Genomic DNA, 27,005 nt, shown 5'->3' with positions numbered 1-27,005 from the left:
GATGCTGCACCTTCCTCTGTTTGTTTACAAAGATGTTTTAAATAAATCTCATCTCCGAAGTCTCCTAGACAAACCAAGTGTCCCAGGACAAAAAAAGGCAGAGACTTTTTGTTGACTTTTAATTGATTAAATTAGAAGAGACAAAGGAAATGTACTTTTGCCTGTAGGAATCAGTAGGTGAAGGTTTTTAGAGCAGTCTGTTTTGGGCACCATATTAAACAACATGCTCCCTCCTCATCCAGACACAGGAGTGAGAGTTTTATTCAAAACAAGCAATCTAATATTCACTTACACCAATTGCATAAGGACTGCAAGACACAAGAGACCAAGCCATAAAATGGTGGAAATGAATTTCTGGTGAATGAAAAGTAGAGCATGGGGGAAGATAAAATATGTGTATATATATCCATATACATGCAAGCCAGTTATATATATTTAGTGGTGGTACTTATTCAGGAATTTCACCTTAATGCTCAGTATAGATCAAAGGAGCAAGCAGAGTATTGACAGTGATTAGAAATGGGGGAGTGAGTGAAACAAGATGTCTGAATGTACTGGTAGAGAAAGAGCTGGATAAACCCAGAGCACACCCACTGTGTGGGAATACCCCATTCACTCTTCCTACCAGCTTGGAAGAGGTCAGAACAGGTTAAGCCTCAAGCTGGAAAAAGGATGAGTGAGGGAGGTTATGACAGGTGTCAGGAAAACCACCAGTGGTTTGGTGATAAATAGGGACAAATTGACTCATTACTTCGTGTAATTTAAGAACAAGGAGGTACCCACTGAAATGATCCAGCAGCAAGTGTAAAAGAGGAATATATTTTTCACAACAAATTCTTAAACGGGGGAACTCATGGGAACAAACTGTTGTGGGAGCTAAGTAAGTAAGTTGGCCCACAAGGACCCAGGGAAAGTGATTGGAGAATGGCACCAGGAACCATCAGTGGCCTCAGCAGGACCTCTGCACTCGAGAGATTTCTGACAGGGACAGCAAAACTCCAAGTTGCTCAAGAGAATCAAGAAAGTGTACAAACCATCTACTGTATCCTCCTTTCTTCCCATCCTGCCCTTAGTCCAGCAGTCTTTCAATCACTGCAACAATCTCCATAGTCTCTAATAAACCCTCCCTTTATTTCTTCCTTCTCAGAGCCTTGCTAGGTCACTCCACCAATGCTGCAGCAGGCTGTGCCCACTCCATCCCTTTGAAGGTTGCTTACCTTACTTGCAGGGTGTCTGACACTCCTCTCCACCATTTCCACAGCTCTGAGTGCAGCAGGAGAAGCAAAAGCAGGATCCCTGCAGCCCCACTATGCCCAAAGGAAAACAAGCACAGCACCTGCCAATCAGACTTTCACAGGACAGCCCCATTATATTCTCCTTTCTCTGCACAAGCTTTGCTCAATCATCTGGAGGTAGCATACCAAGCTACCTGGAATTTTATCATGTGCATTTTTCACATCTGGGTTTCTGCTTTGTTTGACAGCAGGACCTGTATCCTGACCACAGGATACACTGCAGGAGTTTTCATCCCATTTCCAATGGGGTGCATTTTCCCTGCACCCTTCCTTCAGCATCTCCCATATGGTCAAGCCTCTCTGCAGAAGAAGGGGGAAAATGTGGCTCATGGCACCCCCTGTTTTTGTCTATCCAATGCATCAATCATCTGCCAGGCACCTCTAAGAGCCAACTCACTTCAGTTTCCAAGTGGAAACTGAATGTGCAAGAAACAATCTGCATGTTTTCCTTGGTTTTCTTATCAGGCTTTCTGTTACCTTCAAAGTTAACACTGATTTTTCTTGAACTGGTAGTTCCTTCTTTGGCTCAAAACAATTGCCTTACAATGAATAATTATTTTCCCCTCTGTTTACAGTACATATTCTCCAAGACCATCGTTATCATCTAACAGTTGTTTTCATTTATCTTAATTGAATTGAATTTTTCCTGTTAAGGCTGTGGTTTTAAAAGTGCTTTTTCAGAAAAAAGCTACCATTCCTTCCCACTGGTCAGGCAGTGCATATGATGGTATCATGGTATGAGTATCCACGACTAGGAAAGATACAGCTGAGAGCAAGAATAACATCACCCAGAGAAAGTTTAAAAACTAAATCCTGCTGATGGAACCATGTTCCTAAAGACATTCAGTGAACTTCCTGATGAAACATTGATTTTCTGAGTTTCATCAATTGTTTTTCTGCATACTTCAAGAATGGACTGTAACTATCTGTAAGTTGTTCTTTCATTTGGAATCAGTCTCAGAATAATTCCTGGGAAAAATTCCTGCTTGTACCTTGTTTGTGACCAGCTAGCTGGGAGGTGATAAAATATTTATTATTTTATACATTTTGATGGGAAAGAAGGGCTATGTGATACAGTTCTAATCCCTGAGTAAATCAGGTAAGATCTAAAAATTAGGCTTCTCAAGCAAATATAATTATCAGCTGATAACTCTCCTAAGTATTCAACCTGGGTGTGTTGCAGAAATTATCTTTTTTTTTCAAGCTTTAAAGATGAACTTCAATTAAAAAAAAAAAAAACAAACTTTTGTTTGTGTCCCAACAAACTTTAATACAACCCTTTGTTTGTATTCTAACGTGTTTCTATACCCTTGAGTGAAGGACATGATCCCAAGACACTCTTGTGTTTATGATCTGCCCGGGAGCCACAGGCTGGGCTGGGAGGAGGAGCAAGGCTGGGCTGGGCTGGGCTTCCCCGCGGGTCCCCTTGCTGCTGGGGACTGAAGTGCCACCGCGTGGATATTCTGCCAACATGCACATTCGCAAACGCGAGCAGCTGAACACGTCTGGGAGCTGGTCAGAGAAGCAGAGAACTGGGAACTGTTAACAGTGAAGTTCCTAGGTGATTTTTAAAAGCTGGTGATACATAGGGTTAGTCCGAACTCCTGCTCTCTTTTGCTTGGCTTTGCATGGCTATCTAGATTTGAGAACATTCTGTTCTCTCTCTGAAGGTGCAGCTTTGTTTAAGCTGTGAGGACAGCAAGAAGGCAGAGCATAGGCAGCTCTGATGCTGGGAAATGCCTTCAGCAGCACACGAATAGCCACAGGGCTGGTCACTCAGAATTCACCACGGCAGACGTGGACAGGAAAACACTCATAGCAAATTAATAGTGATGAATTAGCTGATCTAAAACGAGGCCTGTAGCCACAGATTATGCTGGATATAGGAGTCAAAACAAAATCTGCAGTGGGTGAGGTGTTACTTATCCAGCATTACCACATACAGACCTTTACAGTGATTTTCACCCAGAGTCAGTTGTTCCCCAACCCTTATATACTGAAGTCCTGATCATTCTCAGCCAATAAAATTTTCCAGCATAGAGTGGACAAGTAAACGGCAAGACGTTAGTAATAACATAAACAACCTAAGAGTTTAGTGATTATCAACAATTAATGCCCCTGAGGAACAAAATACTTGATGTGATACTTGCACAACTGACTGAACACTACAGATTGTTTTTTGTTTGTTTAGTTTTGTTAAAAATAGCATCCCTATTTACCACATTATTGTAAAGGAATGATTGCCATTTCCATCATAGCTGCTTTTCTGACAATGTTGAAACATTGCTAGAGGCAGGTCTATATCTGCACCTGTGCCCCAGACATAAGAACCTTGGGAAAATTATGTGTGACCCAACAAGGTATGAACACACATCAAATGGGTTCCATGTTTTGTTGGTTTATGGAAGAAAAAAACCCCTATGCTTTCTTAAAGCTTAAATTTGGAATACAGTTAGTATTTATCAAAAGGTGCTTACATCTCTTCATATAGAAAAATATGTGTTTATGTCTGAAAGTATCTAAGGGGGCCAATGTATCTCATATGCCAAGCTGACCTTTAGAGACAACTGCTGGCATGTTTCCTAGAGGAAAGCAGACTTGGATATTGATACGTTGTGACTGTTTTTCTCCTCTGTGCTTCTGAACTTCCATGTTGACCACACCCAAACAGCGTCAGGCTGAGCTCTCCTACAGAGGGATGGATTTGTGCTGCGGACTGCAGCCCTGCAGGTTTATCAATGCTAACTCGTGAAAGAAGAGGCAGGCTGAGCTGGGCACAGCCCTGGGAGTGTTTTGCTGGATTTGAGCCCTGGGGCAGGGCAGGCATTCAAGAGCTGCCGTTCTTCCTTGGCCATCATAAAGTCCAACACAACCAGTCCTAACTGGTGAGAGGCTGATAGGGGAGATAAAGGCAAGACAAACACGATGGCAGCATGTGGAGCTGGGGCCCCAGGCTCATCTTTGCACCCTGTGCCAGTGTCGCCCACAGTGAGTTTTCTGAACTTGAGTCATGTCTTCAGTACAATTTTATTACACACCTCTGCCCATAATAATGTGATTCATGTGCCTTGTGCTGTTCATGCCCTGCAGCCTGACCTGGGCAGAGCAGAAATTCCCCTGACATGGAGGAAATCCTCATGGAGTGCTCCAGCCAGGGCTCAGCTCCCAGGAGGGTTTTGCCAGCATTTGAGTGAGAACCTCTGATACAACACCCTACCTATTTCAATATCCCTCCATTGCTTGGGCAGCAAGCTCTAAAGATTATTCCCAGATATATTGGGAAGATTTATCTATTGGACTTCTTGGAAAGAGCATGGTAAGTTCAAATGAAGATAATGCCTATACTGCAGAATGCAACACAGTGAGGCAGTGCTCAGGCTGGATGCTGGGCACCACAAGGACATAAGTGAAGAATTCTGAGCTCTGGGCAGAGCTACTCTTCCTTGGAGGTAGAGAAAAAGACAATGGAAAGGCTGAGTTTACTGTTCCCTTAGAGATATGCTGGGTCCTCTATGTGATGCAGCTATGCTAACTTTAGGAAAGATATGTAAGGAAAAATGTAGGTGCTCCAGTCTCAGTCACAGAGTTGAATCAGGAGACAAGGCATATAAGCAATAAACCATATCATTACTAGACAAAACTTTGGGACTGCCACACAGTACGTGAGGAAGTCTGGTTGCACTGTTGGCTATTTTAAGAATTATCCTGAATTAGCATCCAGGAAGTATACTATCATGTTCAAGTGTAGCAGCAGGGATTATTAGTTTATCTAATGCTCAATTGGTGTGACATCCTGCTATATAAAAATGATATCCATAAGAATCCTATTAAACAACAGATGAGATAGCAGGTATTTAAATGCATGTGAGTAAATGCATTGAGTGCTTTAAATAGTACAGGCTCATAATTTAAATACTAGTGAACTAGACTGACTGATACCAGCATTTAGAACAGATATATTTTAAGCTTGGAAGGGACCACAATGGCCAGAAATACCCTCCCAGCATCACAGCAGCATACTGAGCTGGCAGACACAGACATGCACACACAGCCACGTGTGCTGAGCTGGCTCGATCCTATTTGAACACCTTTCCCACTCAGGCTGGGAGAAAGGATAAGAGGAAAAAAACCCTGTATTTACGAGTCTTGTTTCTCCCTGTGGAGCTGGCAGCACCCCCATAGCAGCATCAGCAAACACCTCACCAGCAAACACAGGGGGTTCTCTGCCAGCACAGGCAGGCACAGCTCGCTCTCACCCACAGCTGCTCCCTAGGGGCTGGTTCCTCCGTGCTTCTGGCTGTCACCAGAGCCTGTGTGTCACCCTGCCTGCAGGCCAGGGGTGCTGGCAATCACCATCAGCAATATCCAAGGTGTACGTGGCCTCTGCTTGTTCTCAGGACATTCAACAGACTAAAGCTGGTGCAGGGTAACTAGTAGTGAAATTAGAAAAAGAATACATAATAGAAAATGATGGTGAAATGCCTAATGTGGCAGACATCCCAGAATCACCTTAATTCCTTTAGGGTAACTTTTATTGTGTAGGCCTTTTTTTCTACCCAGTAATTTTGAAGTATAACTATGACCAAGATTCTCCTTAAAATCTCCCAGACAGAGGGAGCTGAAATTTGGCCAAAGAGCCAAAAGAAGCAGAAGAGGAATTTGGAAAAAGAAAGATTGTATCTCCACCTTCGATTTTCTTCCAGCCCTCTAGTCCCACCAGCTATAGGCTCCAACTCTTTTAACAGAAGAATTTACAAAGGACTCATCTTGATGTGCCTGAAGTGAATTTCTGCATTTGAAACAAATGTGTTTGCAACTTCACTGAAATGGGAAAGGCCTGATAACAGTCTGGTGTGTGATGGCATTTGTAGGTTTTCAAATGAAATGAGAGTAATACTTCTCAAAAGGCACTTTATACATCTGTTCTCCCTTCATACTTCATAAGCAGTATGGGGAAATACTATTTTTTTGATCATCTGGTTTTGTGTATTGAAGGTGTTCTCTAATACCAAAAACAATTCAAAGAGAATTTATCAGAAAGTTCAGGAAAAATATTTAAAACAGATTAATTTACCCTAGGCATGTTTTAGGCTTAAGAAGATACTGTCAACTTGAAATTGGGTTAAAATAAATACCCACAGTAAGAGCTTTAGATACAAGGTTTTGCTTGTGAACTTTTCTGGATACACTGGTCATTTTTCATTTGAGGTTATTTAGGTTTTGGGGATTGTTTTTATCTTTCTCATGTTCTTGTGTGAGCAGCAAGAAAAAAAAAACCTATCCTGATTACACCAGGGAAAACAAATAACCAGGCCAAATGCTTTCATAAGACAACATGTGTCTCCCATCACCACTCAGGTGAAAAACACATTTCAGACAAAATAGGGTTGCTTTTGTTTGCTTTTTTTTTTTTTTTTAATATCCTCTAAAAAGGGGTAAATATTACAGGATTGTTGCCACAGTGCATTACCTCTTGTCTAGTCATTCACACCTGTGAAAAACTGAATGAAAAAACATGTGCCTTCATAAAGTTTGGGAAAGTGGATAAACACGTACAAAGTATCTTCAGAGCTAAGCTGGATAATGATCCTGTTCATCTAAAAAAGGACAGATTTTCAATCCTGTTCATGTAAAAGTGGTCAGATTTTCTTTTCACTTAGGCTAATGTAAACTGCAGAATTTTCTTCCATGCAGTACCTTATGATTTATTCTAAATCATCTGATTTTGCTTATTCTTGATGACCAATAGGTTTATACCAATAAAAAGCATTACAGAAAAACAATTTTCCTTTAAACTAGTGGGTGGAAAGTTAAAAAAACCCCACTTTTTTAATTTGCAAAGAAAGGCACAGATTTAGAAAGGCATGTCCTTAGAAACTGCAGCTCAGAGCTGCAGGTGGCAAAGCAAGGGGAGCAATGCAAATGCTTCCGTAAGAGTAAAACATGGTCATTTGGGAATTTATTTTTTGGCAAAACATTGTGAAGCACAGCTGAAGAATGCTGTATTTTGAAATGGGAAAGGGCAACAGGATGCATCTTTTCTGATCTATAAAGTCTGATGCTTGGGGGTTTCTTCCTACAAAAAAAACAACATAGAAATACAGCCCCTGCCCACATCATACTCAATTCACTGCCTCATTTTACTTTTTTTTTTTTTTTCCCTCTGAGGCAGATGCATGGGGACGAACACGAAAAAAACATGAGATTACTTTGAACATGAGATTATTTTGAACAGACGCAGCATCCTCAAGGCAGGGCACACCCTCCTCAATACTGCAGCTGGTTTAGAGGGCTGGCCAAGAAAGGGATGCGCTCCAAGCCCCCGAGCTGCCTTCCCCACCCCTCGGTCACCGGTCCGTCACCTCCTCCCGGCTGCACACCACACCGGCATCCTCCTCGTGCGAGCAGTTGTGCGTGCCCACACCGCCATGGGAGCACTCCAGCAGCGTCCTCTCCTGCCCGGAGCACTGCACATCGTCCAGAAGAATGCGGAGGGAGGTCCCTTCCCCGAACTCTGCCTTCTTGGTGGCCCGCACCACGTAGGGGAAGCCGAGCTGGCGACACACCACGGCGGCGGCAGGCAAGCTCCAGCCGTCGTCGCACACCGTGCCCCACTCGCCGTCGATGTAAACTTCCACCCTGCCGCGGCCGCGGCCCCGCCGGCCCTGCCGCATCAGCCTCACGGCGCCATTGCCGGGGGGCTTCTTCCTCCTGCGCTGTCCCCTCTCCTGTGGCCCGTGGCCCGGCCCGCGGGCCCCGCCGCCGGGCGCCGCCGGGCTGGGCCTGCTTCCCCTCCCCGGCGGCGCCGGCGTGAGGGGCCTGAGGGCGTCAGGGCCGCCTCCCCGCGGGGCCTCGGTGGTGGTCTTCAGCCGGGGATGTGGCGTTGGTGTTTTCATAATAAACTCTGTCGGGGGAAAAAACACAAAGCCTGTCACGCTCCGGGCAGTGCTTGAAGACAGCTACACGAAACCAGTGCTGGTTTTTGACTTATATAAGTAATTTCTTGGAATTTACCTACTTGATCCTGTTGAGAAGCAACAAGACTCTTAGCAAAACGGTATTTCCTCAATGAAAACTGTCGGCTGTTGTTAGCAGAGAGGACTGCAGGGCTGAATGCCAACGCTGAGCCTCTCCCAAAAGGAAAGGTCCAAGTGTTTTATTGGCAAATGTCAGCCTGGCCCTTAAAGGGTAGGTGTTGGAGTTTCACGGTCAGGAAAGGAGCTCTTCACCATATCCTGGTGAAGTGCTGCCGAAGACATTTTACAGACAAGGCACTATTTCTGCTCTTCTCTTCATTACTAAGGATTGGATCATTACCAGAGGAGAGCGTGGCCTCCCCACTGGGCCAGATGCTTTATTCAGAGGAGCTGAAATCAGGAACATTCAAAATCAGTTCTCTCTGGCAACTGGAATGTGCAAGAGGAACAGAGTTGTCAGGACAACACATAAAACAGGATTTGGGGTTGGGTTTGTTCTTCCTTATAAAAAAAAAAAAAAAGAAAAAAATGAAAGAGCCTTGGACTCTAAAGAAATTAAAATTCTTTGCTGTCACAGTTTCCAGGTGTTACTGGACTTGCTTATTCACATTTACTTTATTTTTAGCTTAAAAATAAGTTTTAGTTTGCCAGAAGGAAGCAATTCAGAATTTCACAGAATAACATTCAACAGAACTGGGATGGTGTCACAGACATTTGCAAAGACATCGTGACTTTGATTTATATCCCAGATTTATGCATTCTCATTCATCATTTTCTTTGTAGTACAGAGAGGAGGAAAAATATCACTGTCTATTTGTGCTTAGTCCCCAAAAGACAAACCCTTGCAATGGTCCATGTTTTTCCATATAATGCTCTTTGAAAATGAATTGCGTTCATGACACGAAAATATTTCCTTCCTTTGAAAGCTGCTGTTCTCAAGGCAAGAAACAGATTTGAAGGCATTACCTGTGCACAGCTCATTTGCTGGAGCCTGGTCTGGCAAAGCACTTGAAAACCCTGGGATTGACTGAATACTATGCAGGACTGTATGAAAGCCAATGGTCACCTGCGAGTGCTTTTCACCTCACTGGATCAAGTTGTCATATAATACTCTTTATTAAACTATTTCTTAAATACACTTGCAAAAAATGCACTCGTAGCTAATTCAAGGCACATGCCCTGGTGATTCTGTTACATTTAGACCAAATACCAACCAAAACAATAAATATTTACAGCTACACATCTTTGTGTGCTTCTGAATCAAAATGGTTGTGCTCATTTTTCACCAAAAAGAGACTGTAATTCTTGAGACAGTTGGTAGAATCCCTCCCATCATTTCTAAGTTTTCATTTATGACAAAAATTACCTTGCAAACAAACCCAAAAGATTTAGTTATATGTATAGTTTAAAAATCTGAACTTTGGGCTTGCATAGAGAATAATGCATAAGCAGAAACAGACAAAAACGTTTGAACATGAACCAAGTTACTAATATTTGGAAGCTGCCTGCTCAGCCAGAAAAGGAGAACATCCTTGAAGATACTGAGTGCTCAGGCATGTCAGCAGTCAATAATTACTTTTGAGTTTGTTCCACTTTAGAGACTCAGTGTTGCAAGGTGCTGAGTGCCTTCATTATTCCCTTAAGCCAAAGCTGTATGAACTGTTAGTTCATAACAGACTCAAATGCAATGTAACGTGATTAATGTAATTAAAAATTAAATAAAAGTGTACTGACTTTGGAGTTCTTGCAGTACCATTAACCTTGTGACAAAGTTCATGGACTATGCTGAGTTGGAAAGGAATTTGTTGGGGTTCTGCCTAGGTACTTATATGTGTAATTTAAATGCACAGTGAGAAAGAACAGTGATACTGTCTAGTCTACTTTTGAGATCCTAATACTGTGTTTTTGTACCTCACACAAATAGTACTTGGCTTGCTGCAGATTCGGTTCCACCACTGACTACTCCAGCTTTAGTAGTACAATCCTTCATGCAGCATGAAGCAATCAAAAGGCCCTGGAGGATTTGGGTAAGCCAAAAATTCGCCTCAGTGCATGATCACTGATTCTTTTGGGAGCATTTTGTCAGCCCATATTTTCTCACTTTCAACTAACAATGACTCAGCTCTCATCTTGCTCAGTGAGCTACTTCCCAACTCTTTACCCATCATATCCTCTCCGCTACCTGAAGCTACTGCAAAAAAAATCACTTGTCCCTGAAAAGTACCATTGAGTACAAGATCTCTGGACAGGAACAGTTACAGGGAAAGCAAGATGGTGGTAATGAAATGTGTACAATGTAGCATGAAAAAGAGAAAATGAAGAGGGTCGGAAACTAAAAAGCAAATTTCACATGGCCAAAAAAGGGAGTTTGACTTATTTGAACCATTTCTTCAGATCTAAAGCATCTGGGAAGATTTAATTTTGAGGATACCCTGAAGAGTGAAGTTCTGGGTAGTGCAAATCTAGAGTTTGTATCTACTGCCAGCTAACATGAACCAATAATAAACAGCAAGAGTTACACTCACTCTCCTTTGGTACAAACGGGATGCGCTTGCTTTTGACTTTCACTGGCGATGGCTCAACTTGGCATTTTCCTGGTGGTGCTGTCCTTGAAAGAAAGGGAAACATACACTGCACAATTAATTCCTTTCCTCTGGCATAGCAACACTTCCCATTGTTTTTCTAAGAACATAATTCTTATTGGAAAAGAAACAAAGTCTGTTTAAATGATGCAACTAATCTCTTACAGTAGAAAACAACTAAAGAATCACAGATCACCATTGATGAAAGTCCAAATATTCCAAAGGCAGTGGAGTCCTCTGTCTGTGTTTTCAGCTGCCACTATTGAAGCCATTAAGGAAATAAAACATTGGCAGGTTCAAGTAGTACAGAAAGAGAATAATCCAACTGAAAATAAAAATTACAAAACTAGACAGTATATGTTGAACATCTGACACAAAGGTCATGTGTATGCAAGATTTCAGACTGTTTTCACAGAAGCAAAATAACATACTATTATTCATACAGAAAGCCCAAACAAATGTCATGTCAAAAATGCATTAGTTTCAGAAAAGAACTCTAAATGTCTCCTCCAGAGGCTTTGTCTTAGTATGGTGCATTATTTTGACACAATTTGTTTGCCATAGAGATGTATCTCACTTCTGGAAAGTCACATCCGGTTCATCACCACTTTTTCCTATGACAGCTGTCTTGGTAATCCTCAGACTTCTTCAGAGGTTTTCAAATTGGTTCAAAAATGGATAATGTTTGCATTTGGAGGGTATAACTCCTGTGCAATTAGGACTGTTTGCATTTTCATTTCTGTGGAAGGCAGAGAGCTTCTCTTTCAACTGTCTACACAAGGATGTTCCCTACTTTTATAGATTTTCCAATGATTTTTTTTGTGGTACTCTGAACATGAACAAGGCTTCTTTTTAAACTTAAACTTATTCCTTGTGTTTGATTTCTGCTTTCTTTATTTTTGAAAAGGTTGCGTAATTCCAGCTTCTTAATACATAGTTTACAGGAACTCTTCCATTGCATTTGATAATGGAAAATGCTCCTGACAGAGAAGAGTTGGAGGAAACATGTGACAGATCTGGCGGCTTTTTAACTTTGGGGACTGGTTTCAATATAAAACTAGACAAGTGGTGTGGTTCAAAATCCTCAGATAGACTAAAGCTCTAAATTTAATCCATTAAAAAAAAAAATAAGCTACAAAATATTGCTCTCTGTTTCTGGCTGAAAGTATCTTGGTGTTTAGCCAATAATAGTCACACTTTAAAAACAGGAAGATGGAAAAAACAGCTGTAAGTCTTCCCATAAAACACAGCTATTCCCTGCCTTGCCCAGTCTCAGATACAGGCACGTGGAACCCAGGAGATGTAACAATGGTCCTGTTTTCTTGCCCAATCCATACCACTCTTTGAAACATTAAGAAGAATGTACTTTTGATATTAATTTCTGATTTGCCCAAGAAAGCACTGCAGGTCATGCTGGTCCAGCTTTGGCTGCAGTGACCGGGGGCACAGGGTTCTTGTGGGAGATGAAAACAGGGATGAACTGAGAATAAACACCTTGAGAAAATCTGCCCCCTTTGGGGCAGGAATCTAGGGAAACTTTGCCCAAGAAAGACAATCCACCCACAAAATACTCCTTTAGCATTCAGGAAATCTCCCAACACTGAAAGGCCTCATAAAAACTTGGCACCAGGCAGTGTAGACCCCCACGACTGCAGGAGCAAAGCAGACCCACAATGGGTTGCTCCAGATGTTCCTTGATCGACCTCCCCAGAAGGGCCCAGCATGGGAGAAGAGTGAATTAGTCAGCCAACATCACATCTACACCATCACACAGCCCATTCACAGCATCCATGCCAGGACTCACTGCACCATCACCAGGCCTTGCAACAGGAACGTGTCATACCTGGAGGTGTCCACCACTTTGTACACCACTCCATGGGGAGCTGTGGCACTTGGTACTCCAGTAGACAGGAAGTACAATTCCCCTGGTAAAAAAAGAACAGACACACCCCTGAAAAACTGTCCATGGAGTTTCTGTCCTGTACAGCACAAAGGCATCAACTCTGCATCATGGGTCTGAGAGCTCATCTGCAGTGCACTGGCATAAAATACTCTTAGTGAGAGGCAGCTTTTACAAATTGTCATGAATTACTATTTGGACAAATTGCCACTGCAGGTTCACTTGCTCAGACCTTCCTTATCATCTCATTATGATCTGTGTCCTTTGACTTCTCTAATGTAAGACAGTCAAATCCTGAATTACTTTTGTTGAAATGAAAGGAAATTAGGTAAGTTCACTGTCTTCTGCTCATTTGGATGAAGCGCTCCTTTGGGGTGAATTACAGGAGAACAAGATTTTACTTTTGCTTTCTCTAGCACACTCACAGAGTGAGACATATCTCACACAAGAGGCATTTGATTCATCACATCTTTGTCAGGTCACATGTGCAGGGCTTGACCTTCAACCAAACAATGTCCATCACCATTTATTTGACTTATTTTCTCTTAACTGCATTTCTATCCTTCTTCTCCTGTTGTGCAGGGGAGAGTGGGATAAACAGTTCTTCTGGCACTCTTTTGAGAGCTCAAGTGCTTGAGTGGTACAACAAAAAAGGATCAGAGAGAAAAAATATACTTGCAATATTTTTTTAAAAAGAGCGGAAATAGAAAAAGAGGCAATATAGATTTGCTTAGTGAATAAGACAGACTTTCTTTGGTGTCCTATGGGTAAACCAAGGGGAAGAGGGGAAGGAACAGAGAGGTCAGCAAAGGAATGTGTGGGCAACTGGCAGCAGTTGGGGCTGAGCCTCCCTCCTCCTACCTGCTCTCCTGTGCTGCCCTGGGCTGGGCTCCTCTGGATAATCCCAGGCCAGAAAGCTTTGGCTACCTCTGGCTGGTTTCTTCCTTCTTCTGTTGAGCTTCATTAATGACAGACCAGAGGCAGCCTTGGTCCAAACAGGGACAAGAGATACCTGGCAGTGAGTTTTGTGGTGATGTGTGCTTTACATCCTGCTCCTCTTTCCTGGAAGTTATCAGGCAGCAGTTTGGATGCTCAGGCATGAAGCACACAGGCTACACACATGTGACCCACAGACACAGTGCCTGCGGTGTCTTTGACATGTTCTGCTGGACAGGGATGGGACTGGTGGCTTTATAATGCCAAAATAACATATATATATATATATATGTATATATATAATGGCCATACACAGAGATCTCCCCACCACATACACACATCCACTGCACCAGATAGATTAACACTCATCGGAACAGCAACCCCAAAACTTCACTGCTTCTGTGAAGAAAACCCTGTTAAAATAAACTGTGTGACAAACTTGTCAAACATTAAATTCCCAGCACAAAAAAAAGGTGCAAGAGAAGACTGTTCATAGCAGATAAAGCAACCTCACTACACTGTTATCAACAGATTTCTTTCCATTACTATAAAGCCAACACAAGACAATTAACTACATCTGAAAAGAGACCAGCCCAAATCTCCACTCAACTCTATCGTATTTATGCAAAGCACAGCAAAAAGCTGGCAGTGTTTCACCCCTGCTTTGTCCAGACTCTGTTGACAAGCACAGGATGAGGGGGATCATCCTCATGTGCATGAGCAAGGGCTGCAATCAACAGCTTGATATTGCACTTGGCATAAAGCTGATTTGAACTAAGTGATTTGATTTTAGGGTGAGATATCCTTCTCACTACAGCACTGTAAAATAGCTCTAAATTCCATGAATATTAACCATTAAAGAAAATGGAATTTAACTCTAAAAAAAAAAAAAAGTCAGACTTTCAAGCTAATATTTAACTTGGAGGATTTGCATTCACATGATTAAATTTGCATTTATATGATTTGAGCAACATCCAAACTTGACATAATCTGCAGGAAAAAACAGATGTTTAAAAGCTGGGGCATTTTGGAAGCAGGTGCTTGTGATCACGAGCCAAAACCTCCCTGGAACAGGGCAGAGCACAACTCCTGCACTGCTGGGTCACACATGAAGTGCACATTGTGGGGCTCATCTTCTGCCCAGCCCCAGCCAGGGCTGCACATTCTGCAACACCATTGTACAAACAATGGGAGACACCACCAGCTTTCTCCTCAGGACTCTTTATTTCCTCCTCTTCAAATCACAGCAGCTCCCCTCTAGAAAGCAAAATGTCTCCAGTCATGAAAACACAGCAAAGCTCCACTGAGACTGTATCCTTCAGTCCAACACAAGGCAAAATCCCAGCTGGCACTAATAAAATATAGACTTAAAGACTCTTTTGCTGCTGCCTCACTCAAGACATAACACAGGCTTTTGTTCTGCTTCACCTTGGGAGGTACAAATACCCTGGCCCAGGGTGAGCAGATATATAATCGCCATTCATGACATCTCCTTCCCTGTACCCATTAATAATGCCCGCAGCCTTCTTGACTAGACCAGAAGATAGACTTGCTCTCCCTTGGGTATCAGCTTCTCAGGTTCCCAGGGCCTGCATTTCCTACAGCATAGCACTGTGAAGAATGAGGGGATTTTTCTAAGCTTTGTTTTATTCTACTTGTCCCCCTCTGTTCTCCAGAGGGAAGGTGTGTATGCAGCAGCACGTCCAGCATACCAAACTCAGCCCCTCAGAAACTGACTCTCCAACTCTCACTGCAGGCACTGCATGGCACACAGACCTCAGAATTAGCATTGTAACTTTGGTTTGATATTTGGGAGATACTGGGAATCTGGCATTTTAAAGACTTGTGCTGTGCCTCCCCATTATACGTTGCCTGCCAGGAGTCCTCTCTGATCTCTTCTCTGGTGTTTTATTCTGAAGAGAAACCAGAAACATACCATTCAGTGTGGCATAAAGTTAAAAGATTACCTGCTTCATCTTCAGCGAAGGAGATGATGTATTGATAATAGTTATTGATAAGCCCAGGGAACATGCATGTTTGTCCTGTCCCCATGCAGATTTCACTGTACTGCCACTCTCCAGTGGCATGATCTTCCTTCAAAGACATCAGGCGTCTGCAAGGGAAAAGAATACTTCTACAACCTGAACTAGATGATTTATGATTAGTATGGACACCTGAAACGATATTTAGTGCTTCCTACCCACACTGACTGCAATAAGAACTGCAGCTTCTCTGAAGAGTGAAAGATTGTTAACATTAACCCAAATGTATTATACATCCTACAAACCCTTGTCTTTCAAGGGCAAGATAAGCACATGAAAAAACAAGAGGGGAGGGGTGAAGGGCTATTAGGCTGTTTTGGGGGGGATTTTGGCTGGGGTTACAACTTAGTGAGTGATCTGGGTTTACTTACCCACTCATAAAATCACCAAATATGTACAGGCCATTCAGGTTTGGAGACTCGCAGCCTCGATAGACATAGCCTCCTGTAACCGATTTTCCCATTTTGTGTGGATATGCGTAAATTGGAAGCACATCATCTGTAAGGCAGAAAAGATCTCTGACTTGTTTTGCACATGCTGAAGAATAGCTCTTTATCTCGATTGTTCTGAGACTGGCAGAGTATAATCAGGTTCCCTGGTGCATCTTCTATTTAAATTAATTGCCAGTGGAGTTGTATTTAGTTTGATTTTCACCTTTTCAGAATCCCATTTGATTGTCCTCCCCCTCACCAAGACAACTCAGCACTCTCCTGAGCCCTTCTCCTACCACTACACTCCATCTCTGTAAGTGCCACTACTGCCACATTTCTACAGAGCTGGTCTGGTGAGCTACAAATGCACAGGCTACTCCTAGAGTCACTGCACCCCTGTGGGAAATGTTTGCCCAGTGCAGCTTTGTTTAGGTGGCAAAAGGAAAAAAAGAGATGGGTGACTACAGACTGCAGGCACTGATGAAAAGATATGTCAGATGTCAGCACAAATAGCTTCTCTTCCTCTGAGATGGAGAAACAACTTGAAAGGGCCATCAAATATTTATAGCATGGCACAGGCATGAATGATGTAGTACTGGCATATTCATTGTGAAATATAAGTTAAAACATAAGACAAATGTAAAATGAAGAGAGATGTCCTAATTTTGAAGGTCTCCATTAGGTGCTTCCTCCCCTTTCTTTTGAAACTCCTGGCTCACAGGTACCTCATAGTACCCTTTCCTCCTCATCCTCACAGCGTTTTTCCCTGACCATGTAGCAGATGCTGCAAGTAGCAAACCTGGCAGCTCTGCAAGCAAAGAATTTGCACCAGGGGATTTCCTCTAAAGCAGGTGTTTTCTACACTTCAGCTGTACTTATCATTCTAAAGGGGCTGTGACATTTCACTGTTCTAACAAAGGGTCTCTAAAGTCATCAAAAATTGCTCTGAATCCCTGGAGACCTCAGTAAAGTGTCTGCCATGAATGCTCATGTGGGTACTGTCACACAGGAGAGCAATAAATGAGCTCTCTGAACAGCCGCTTCAGCAAAGGGAGTGCAAAAAATCTGCTCCCTGCTCTTGACATTTTTATAAAAAAATACTTAATCACTCTCACACTAATAGCGAAGCTAATAAAAGGAAGGAATTTAAACTGAGTTAATATTAGGAAGAAAATTACACAACAACACACAGCACATAGAAAAGAATCAGAATCTCAGCTAATGCAAATCAGTGCCAGCCCACTCCACTGCCTCCCTGAATCTCTTGAAGAGGTTCCAGCACAAGACATGGTCCACATCAGCCTTGAAATTCAATATGTTCTGACTTCACATGTTCACTGGAATTTAGCCAATCAGCAAACATCCTCAATCCGGTTTTGTACAGTTTAAAGGAATGAAAATAAAATTAGGTTTTCCTTTGTGGCATAGCTAAAAGAAATGAAAATACAACATACATTCAGCTACCTGCAAAGCAGACGATGTGCATAAGTGTTGATCAGTCAATGTTTTTCTCTTTTTTAAAAATAAGGCTATTACTTGTGAGTTATGGAGAAAAATACAATTCCTCCAAATTTTTCTTGCTCCTGCACAAAAGCTTGTTTTAAGTGGCAAAGATGAAATTGTCCCTCTAAACCACAGAATCACTAAGTAATTTCACTAACAACACCAATCACCTAGGAAAACAACAGCCAGCATGTTTCACATTCCTCCTAACTCAGTAACATTTGTACTTTCAGTATTTATGCACAAGCTAGTTCCCTTCTAGAAGAAACAGTAGAAGTTTACATCTCAAAAAGGTGTGTTTACCACCAAGCAGCCAGGCTTTGAAGGCAGGAATTAAAAATGAGAGCACATCTATTTACCCAAGGAAGAATTGGTGCAAAGTTTTTTATCGTAACAGCTGAACCCTTCCCTTGCCCTCCAGCCGTAATTTTTCCCTTTCTCAACAATGTCGACTTCTTCGTATTTATTCTGCCCCACATCTCCACAGAAGAGCCTCCCCTTCCCTTCCTTGGTGTGGGGATCCCCTCTATCGAAAGAGCAGCGCCACATGTTTCTCACTCCGTAGGCGTAGACCTCGGGGCGAGCCGTGGGGTCGCTGACAAAAGGGTTGTCAGGAGGGATTCGGTACAGGGGCCCACGGTCGTTGTTGTTCACATCGATCCGCAGCACTTTGCCCAGCAGGGCTGATCTGTATTGGGAGAAGACATGAAAAAGATAAAAAAAATAATTAGACTAGACCTTGGCAAAAAAATCAGAGAGGGGGGGGGTTTGGAAAGTCTAGGGTTTCATTCTTTCTGTTTTAGAAAAGACAAGTCTTTGAATATCTCTGAAAAAAGAACCTTTTCAAGATAATTGCGTTTTCCCCTGCACAGCCTCCAGGTGGCTGGCATTGATTTTCCACACCCTGAAGCTGCCATAAGGATGGATATCCACTCTTACTTGTTCTGGGCATTTCCAAAGGTGCCAAAAGGATCCCCAGCCATGCCTCCATCTCCAGTAAAGATATAGAGATACTCATCATCTCCAAAGAGCAGCTCTCCTCCATTATGGTTGGAAGCAGGTTCTTCTATTTCAAGGATTATCCTAGGTGACAACAGGGAGAAAGCAATTACCTACTGCACAAGCACTGTGCAAAGGGCAGAGCAATGTCATGCCAATGTAGTTCTTGACAGATGGAAGCAGCTACAGATTGGTTTTGATAAAAATTCCTCCATATCCATGTTACTGAATTTTTCTTGGGAACAGCTGATTTTCTAATCTTAAATAGTTTCAACATATTTTCCAGATTACAGAAACACCAAATTGTGTAATATGGAAAGTCTGGGAAATCACATGACAAAATATACTTTTAATTACTTAAACCTTTCCTCTGATTCTTTCTTCCTCCTTGCTAAACTTATTTTTTATTTTTCTTTATAATTTATTAAAGAAAAGGCATCTGAGCTTATAGCCAATTGGAAATTTTAAAAGAAAGGACTCCAATCCATCTGTGCAGCTTTTGGCACAATCCTACCAGGATGCTTTCAAGGCAAGCATAAAACTTTTCAAACATTAAGGAATAGTTTAATTCTTAAAGAGAGAAGAATCCTTAAATGATAATTATACACTCAGGACCTTATGAGTGTAAAGAGCAGTTAAAAGCAGCCCCACCAACAAACTGAATTTACCAAAGGTTGTTCAAAGCAGTACCAACAAAATTTACCTTAATTTTAACCCCAAACTCTCTATTTTATTTGTATATTTTATGCGCCTGGAATCCCTTCCATAGAACAAAAGGGGAAAATACATAAATTATGATTTTATTGAATAGTAAAGCCACAAATAGATGCAGTGGAGGTTCCCAAGTATAACAACTGAAGTTTATTATTTCCAGCTTCTAAAAATGTCTAGATATCATGCTAGCAATGCATTTTAAAAGGTACAAAAGTAAATTATAAGATTTACTTACACCACCTCATTTTTAGAAAGTTTTTTCCCCTTCTGAAATGTTGATATTTATTGTGAGTAGTGGGAAGGAACCCAACTATGGAGTTATTGTCAGCTCCTGTTAAATATCAGCACCTCTGTGATAAGGTAACTGGAAGAGTGCACAGGTTGGAGCTAACAGAAGTGAGGGAGGATCCTGTTTGGACATAAAGGTGAATCTTCCTCAGCCTCCCAAAGAAGATGGAAAAAACCAAAATGCATTGAGAAACATCTGAGGATAAACAGATGCATTTGTATTTATACCGAGGCAGTGCACACCACATGTCAGCCTCAGCTCCCTCTTGGCCAGCAACTCGGGATGAAGTCAGTGGGACTTGTGCCTACACAAGCACAATAGGACCACAATTTTGTTTTCTTAAGCTTTAGCCGTACTAACCATAAGCTAAGTAAGCACAGAAATTGTTACAAACATAGAGCCTGAGGATTCTTAAACAAGACAGCTCATGGGCTGTCAATATCTGCAGGTTTCTGATTCGCTTTTCTGAGTGCCATGTAGTAATTCCCCTTACCTGTTATCTACAGTGCTGTTTACACTGGATTGCTGTAATTGCTTTATATATATATACATATATATTTACCAGCATCCCCTCTCTATCATTAGCTAGATGAGCTAGATGAGCTATTGAGCTAAAATCATCCATAGCTAGGTGTTTAGAAAGCCCCTAATAAAATCCAAATAATGAAGCAAAAGTTTTAGCATTACTAATATTCAAGGGTCTCTTAAAACAGTGGTTTTATAACATAGTTCTATTTAGAGGTTATGAAGGTTATAAATCTATGAGCCTGCCTCCACAAACAAGTCTCTCATCATCTGTATATATTAGCACAGAACAACTGCAAGACCAGACTCAAACAAATGACATTTCCAATTAAAATGCACTCAGTAGAAATATACTGACCTGTGTTTTATTTAAGTTGATATTAAATTTGTAATATCAAAAGGTTGAGTTGTTGTTCAGGTAAGGAAATATAGGACCAAACCCATCTTTGTTCTGGTATCACTTTGTTTGTTTATACTAATTTTGCAAACCTTTGGCACTGGAATGAATTTCACTCATGCTTTGCAGAAGTCTATTTTAAATGGTAATCATAAAAGTACAAACCAAACAAATAAACCTCCAAGCCCCACCCAACAATAACCCAAATATACTAACTATAAATAATGGTTAACCCATGTTTAGTTAAATCCTCTGACACACCAGAACTGAGAACTGTACATGTTTTATCCCTGAACACTTGCAGGTCATGCATGGAGGACACACACATTCTGTACCTCAATACACTAGACACAGACTTGGACTAACATGATAGCACTCTGGAATGCGAAAACATTAAGCTAAATAAGTCTCATTCATTAATAGTCTTAAAAAATGCACAAGTTGTCCTCTAAGATCTTAAATTCATTTGCCAGATAAACACGTGTACAATACCTTTCAGAGCCATGGTCCAATACATTCATGTCAGTAGGAGAAATTCTGAACTCACTGATTCGGATTCTCTCTTCGTAACGAACTTCAACTGAATAGTAGACGTACACTTTACCATTGAATTTGAATTTAGGATGGAAGACGATACACAGAAACCCTCTCTCATCTCCTTCCCAAGGTGAGGTAAGCACAGCTTCGCTGATGTTCAGAAATGGCTTTTCGAGCCTGGATCCATCAGGGAGGTAGGTCCACACCAGACCAACCTGCTCTGCGATGAAGAACCTGTGGGTGCCATCGTTGGCGTGCACCATCGCAACGGGATTGCGCAGCCCATTGGCGACCTCCACGAGGCAGAGCTGGAGACAGCCCTCTGCATCAGCGGTGACCAGCCCCAGGTTCTGGTTAAGGTTCTGGTTAGCCAGCAGGTGTGGGAAGCAGTAGTCAGTGTCCTCCAGGGACAGGTAGTGGCAGAACTTTGCCATGTTGTTTTCCAGTGCAATTAACTCTGGGTCTGCAGAGAGAGAGCGAAAAATGGAGCGGCAGTTTTGCCACAGCTGCATGCAATAGTCTTGGCATAGTCCTGGTATCGTCCGCACGGGGGTGGAGGGATCTTCAGCGTCATACAAGTGAGCTGCATATGGAGAGCATTCCTAGAGGGAGGGAGAAAAAGCTTCAAGTCATTTCTTGGAGCAGATTTGAAACAGCTGAACAGTGATACTAACTGGAGATATTTCATCTTAATTACAAGATATGTTGTGGTTTATTCTTAAGATATATTATCAGAGGGAAAGATCTTAAAAAGGAGGTTTGTCTCAGCACTCGTGGAAATTATCTTCAATATTCCTGGTGAAAGCCGACTTCCTCAAGCTGTTACTCATTTATTCTAACCACAGAACTTTTAAAAAAAAAACTGCAATGATGTCTATGTTGCTACATCACCCGAGTAGACTGTACTGGGGCAAAAGAGACTTTTCTTCCTTGGCTGCTCTGATTTTATCTATGAAAAAATAAGATCCATCACAGAACAGAAGCAAAACCAAAGAGTTAGCTGAGAAGATTCAGGCCCCGCATCTCCACACTGATGATAGAATGGGAAAGGCCATCAGGGCCAAAGCCTGTTACATTTATACCTCATCACTTGATAATCCAGGCATGCACCTCAACCATGGATGTGATTTACAGCTTGGAAGGAGTGGGATGTGAAAGTGGAAGAGGAGGGGATGACACCATCCTTGCTTGGGTCCGGCTGCCTTTGCTGATGGACCTTTGCCTACAGATATCCCCAGCCAGGAGCGGTGAAAGGCATCTCATGATCATGACATGGGTCACCAAGTTCTTTGAGGGATACTGAGGTTACAGGATTTCAGACAGTGAGCACAAAATGGCCATAATCCAGGCAAGGTCCACTGGCAGCAAGGCAGCTCAACCCTTGTTTATGGAAGGTGCAGCCTTGGAAATCTGCTTAAGGAATTGAATCAGGTTCACACAGCTCATTGTAATCTCCATGATGAGAACTCCTACAGACACATTTTCCTTATGAAAAAGCTGCAATCCAGTAAAACTGTCTGTAAGTTACAAACTGACCAAAGTGACTCAGTTCAGTTTTGCAAGGGTTCTTGCTTGTAATAATATTTTCCAGTTATCATACGTCTTCCCAACAAGCACCTCAAAAGCGCTCTTCAAATAACGCAACATGACTCTGTGGAGGCTCAATTATTTTCAAAGTTATATTTTGATAAATATCTGAGGCAACCAAGGTCAGAAAAGAAACTATTACTTAAATAAATTCTGTATTTTTTAATTCATATCTGGCATTGCTGCTTCTTTTTTTTCTAAGCAAAACCAGCTTAATTAAATAAAAAAAAAAAAGAGAGCTGTTTCTAGATCTATAGGGAGATATTTCTTTATGCAGATTACAACAGTATTCAATAGCTGAAAAGATATAACATCTGAGATTCCGAACTGTTTAAATTAGCTGATAAGCATACACAATATTTAATTTTTATTTTATTTTCCATTACATACCATAATAAACTGAGAGGCCATATAACAGATCATTAGTATACAATAAGCTTTCCTCCTGGAATGTCAAGCCATTCATTGCAAAATGAAGGTTATTATGCTTTCAAATGAGGAGCAATTAATGTGGTAAAAAGAAGATTGCTTGTGACACAAAACGCTGAAATTACACAGGCAGATTGGGTAACACACTCGGCTTGGTTACACGAGGTGTGCCAGGGACAGAAAGAGAGAGAGCATTTGTCAATTCATTTATAATGACTGAAAAATTTGTCTTAAAAAACAAATTGAAATGAGACAGAAAGGGGATTTGATGGGAGGGCTGGGTGGGAGCTCAATCTATTGTTGCCTATGGAAGTTTCCCATTCAGAGAGGAGGCCCCTCACTTGAGTATTCAGGTGTACCTCATTCTCTGAAAGCCTCTTTCAAAGCAAGCAGTGATCTTATGCATTATAAAGCAATTCCCTGGCTTCAGCAACAGAATTAAAAGTAGCTTAGGGAATCCAGAGATATGGATTCCCTGTCTCTGCCATTGCAGGCTGTTCACCACAGCCTCAGGTGTGTCTGAATAGAAGTGGGCAACTCCTTCCCTCCTTACAATATTCCTGGTGGCATTCAGCTAATTACAGCAGCATTACACTGGCAGTGATATTCAGAGATCTACCTACTAGCCTGAAATTACCTAAGCATGTCCTAGGATATTTTCAAGACATGTGAAATATTTTCCAAATTTTATTCCAGAAGAGATGGAGCCTCATGCCTTATGCTGAATTTCTCTGCTTCAGAAGCAAATGTTGTGGTCCTTCAGCCTTCACATCATCCTGTCATGTTCACATAACTCAAAATACCAAGCTCTACCCTTAGTCAGAGCTCAGGATCAATATTAGATCGAAATTGTCATTTCCAAATGATGCTGTCTGTTCATTAATTTTAAACTATGCTTTAGTTTAGCTTTAGTGGTCCAAAGACTGAGGAATAATGGACAGATGATCAGTTACTTCAGTAGGGGTGGAACAAGTTTGTACTACGAAAATAACTCATCAGAAAACAAAACAAGCCACATTAAGACAGGCTAGCCAAATGCATCCTGTCTGTTCCAGGAATTCAGTGGCAGCTCCTTATCAGGGGAATTCCAACAGTCTGAATCTGATGGAACACCCACATCAGACAATGTCTTATTTACTGCTGCTATCAGCCTGGAGGAAGCAACGGGACTCCTCAGAAAAGCGTTTAACTTCCACATTATCCCTAGCATTCCTTGACCACTTCCATCTGGAAACTCAAGCCTTTAAGCAAGCTGTTCCCCAAGAAGTGGAGTGAGGCATCTGCTCTCGCAGCTTGGTGGAGAAGAAAATGCTCCAAGATAACCTTATGGCACCTTTCACAAGAGAACTGGAGAGGGATGTTTTACAAGGCAGTGTAGTGATAGGAAAAGAGGTAATAGCTTTAAATTGAAGGAAGGTCAATATAGATTAAAGAAAGAAATTGTTTACAATGAGGGTGGTGAAATACTGTAACAGGTTGCCAAGAGAGCTGATAAATGCCCCATCCCTGGAAACATTCGAAGATAGCTTGAGCAACCTGATCTAGTTGAAGCTGTCCCTGTTCATTGCAGGGAAGGCTGGACTAGGTCCTTTTCAAATCAAACTATTCTACTGTTCTATGAATTCAAGAAAAGGCAGGAATCTGTAAGTTCCACAACTGAGACACTTGTCAAAATAATTTGATCACATTTGAGAGAAATCATGAATTGTGAACAGAAAGAGAGAAATGTGCTAAGTCACAGAAACACACTTATTAATTCAAGTCCAGGATATAAATTGTATATATAATGAATGAATGAATGAATAGAAACAGAATGTTCTAGAGTGTTTGCAATGACTGAACTTCCATGACGTGCTTGTGCAGCCAGAGGCAGTGGTTTGTAGCCACATCTGGGCTGGTCATGCACTGAGCTCATCAGAACATTTCAGTGAATCATTGCTCCCACACTGAAATATTTCTCTGCTTCTGAAGACATTTTCAGTGGCTGGCTTTCTGACAAACACAGGAGACTTAGTTATCACTTCCAGAAGCAGGAGTGCTTAGCACACACTGCTAACTGGTTTCCTATCTGTGCGTGGACTCTTAGACACTGCTTGTTTCAGAAATATATTCAGATTTTTTTTGTTTCCAGTACAATGTGAGATGAAATAGAATTAAATTCTCTAGAACCTGGTGTGGAAAATGTTGTCTTTCTTTTCATGCTTTCAGGTATCCAAGAGGTACCAGCAAAATGCAAAGAGCAGGATTTCTGAAAAGCCATTTTGATCCCATCTGAGCATAGCAGACAAGGCTCCACTGTCTGAATTAATTTAAGGTTTACACTTGCACAGTACTGAGCTGCCACTGCTCTGTCTCAGGGGCATTTTCATACATGCAAGGCCTCCATTGATGATAGGGTCAGACACTTTGCTCTGTGCAGACTGTGATTATCCCATTATCATATCTGGCCCCAGAACATCAGCTCTGAGTGGAAATTCCCCCCTGTGCAGGATGGCCACCACAAAGGTTCCTAGGCCACATCCCCAGGCACTACTCTGCACCCATCACCAGGACTACTAGCATCTGGCACATGCTAAAAGTGCTGTAATCCAATACAAAAAACCCCACCTGACTCCATAAATTGGTCATAACAAGGAGCAAGATTTGTGCAGGCAGCTGCCCTGTGGGTTTCTTCACCAGGTCTGGTGTCCTAACCCTGGGAGGGCGAGGAGACTCTGCAAACTCTAACTGCCCACGTACCTATCTGAGACTGCTGCTCCTAAACTAAAGGAGAGCAATGTCCCTGTTCCTCTTTTAGATAGCTGCCAAAGGACAAAAAGTCCACTGGATACTTGATCATGGACAGTTACTCCTTTCAGTGCCTGGGAACACCAAGCCTACTTTGTTTGCTGTCACTGATGCATCTAAGTGTGGGCTGATGTACTCCTGCCGGCTAATGCCACAGCTGAGGCACCTGTGGGTGGGTACTCCAGTCTGGGCTTGGGAATTCACGTCGTGGCTCACCAAAGTCGCTGTGCCTGGACCAGTGCATAGGATCAATACAAGCACGGGGTCACTGCCCCCACGTCTGGGCCAAAGCACCCACAGCCGGGCTCGATGGAGCCCCGCATGAGTAGATGCACACACACAGGTGCACACACACCCGGGCCAAAGCACTGCCACGGGGTAGAAGCATCCACGCCTAACACCACGGCTCCGTGCAGGGGCTGAATACCCGGGGCGGCTGCAGATGTCCCCTGCCCATCGGAGGATCCCCGTGCGGCTGAGCCCCGCGGCGGGATGGCCCCGGTGCAGCAGGAGCTCCGGGAGTCCCGGAGGTCTCACCTGGCACAGCAGGTCCTGCAGGTGCCCGGCGCAGGCGGCGTAGCTGCGCTCGTCGAGGCGGGCGCTGAGGCGGTAGAAGCGCTGGAGCAGGGCGCGGTCGCGGCGCGGGTCGCAGCAGCCGAACTCGGCGTAGCGGCGGCAGAAGGCGAGGCCCCGCGGCGGCCGGAACGGCGGCTTGAAGTCCAGGCACTGCGGGTGCGGCCGCGCCGGCCGCGGGGCGAGGGCCGCCGCCAGCAGCAGCGCCAGGGCCGCCCGCGGGCCCCTCATGGCGCTGCCGGGCCACCGCCGCCGAGGTGGGCACTGCAGGGGCACTGCCGGGCCACCGCCGCCGAGGTGGGCACTGCAGGGGCACCACCGGGCCACCGCCGAGGTGGGAGCCGCAGGGGCGCTGCCGGGCCACCGCCGCCGAGGTGGGCACTGCAGGGGCACTGCCGGGCCACCGCCGCCGAGATGGGCACTGCAGGGGCACCACTGCCGAGGTGGGCACTGCCGGGCCACCGCCGCCGAGGTGGGCACTGCAGGGGCACCACCGGACCAC

The 27,005-nt window shown here is 43.0% G+C and overlaps 1 protein-coding gene across 1 annotated transcript; it reads right to left on the bottom strand.

The window, feature by feature from the left end:
* Positions 1-5,809: 5,809 nt before the first annotated feature.
* Positions 5,810-26,769, bottom strand: HHIPL1 (HHIP like 1). Its single transcript, XM_086892272.1, has 9 exons — positions 26,468-26,769; positions 21,083-21,729; positions 18,606-18,749; positions 18,026-18,354; positions 16,104-16,230; positions 15,658-15,803; positions 12,698-12,779; positions 10,798-10,880; positions 5,810-8,199 (listed from the first exon to the last, which is right to left on the bottom strand). Exons 1-9 carry the CDS (start codon positions 26,732-26,734, stop codon positions 7,643-7,645), a joined length of 2,382 nt encoding a protein of 793 aa, XP_086748398.1. The 5' UTR covers positions 26,735-26,769; the 3' UTR covers positions 5,810-7,642.
* Between the last annotated feature and the right edge of the window lie 236 nt (positions 26,770-27,005).

Source organism: Cyanistes caeruleus, chromosome 6 (genome assembly GCF_971803275.1).
Source record: "Cyanistes caeruleus chromosome 6, bCyaCae1.hap1.1, whole genome shotgun sequence".
NCBI classification, from domain to species: domain Eukaryota; kingdom Metazoa; phylum Chordata; class Aves; order Passeriformes; family Paridae; genus Cyanistes; species Cyanistes caeruleus.
Note: the sequence above shows the minus strand (reverse complement) of the source record. Positions and strands in the feature narration are given on the sequence as shown.

What these genes read in the sequence shown, in the direction of transcription:
- HHIPL1 (XM_086892272.1), bottom strand. Translation starts at nt 26,734, where the DNA reads ATGAGGGGCCCGCGGGCGGCCCTGGCGCTGCTGCTGGCGGCGGCCCTC. An exon ending in TGCAGGACCTGCTGTGCCAG is followed by an intron (nt 21,730 to 26,467) that starts GTGAGACCTCCG and finishes CCCTCCCTCTAG; the next exon opens with GAATGCTCTCCATATGCAGC. An exon ending in TTTGGAAATGCCCAGAACAA is followed by an intron (nt 18,355 to 18,605) that starts GTAAGAGTGGAT and finishes CTCCCAATACAG; the next exon opens with ATCAGCCCTGCTGGGCAAAG.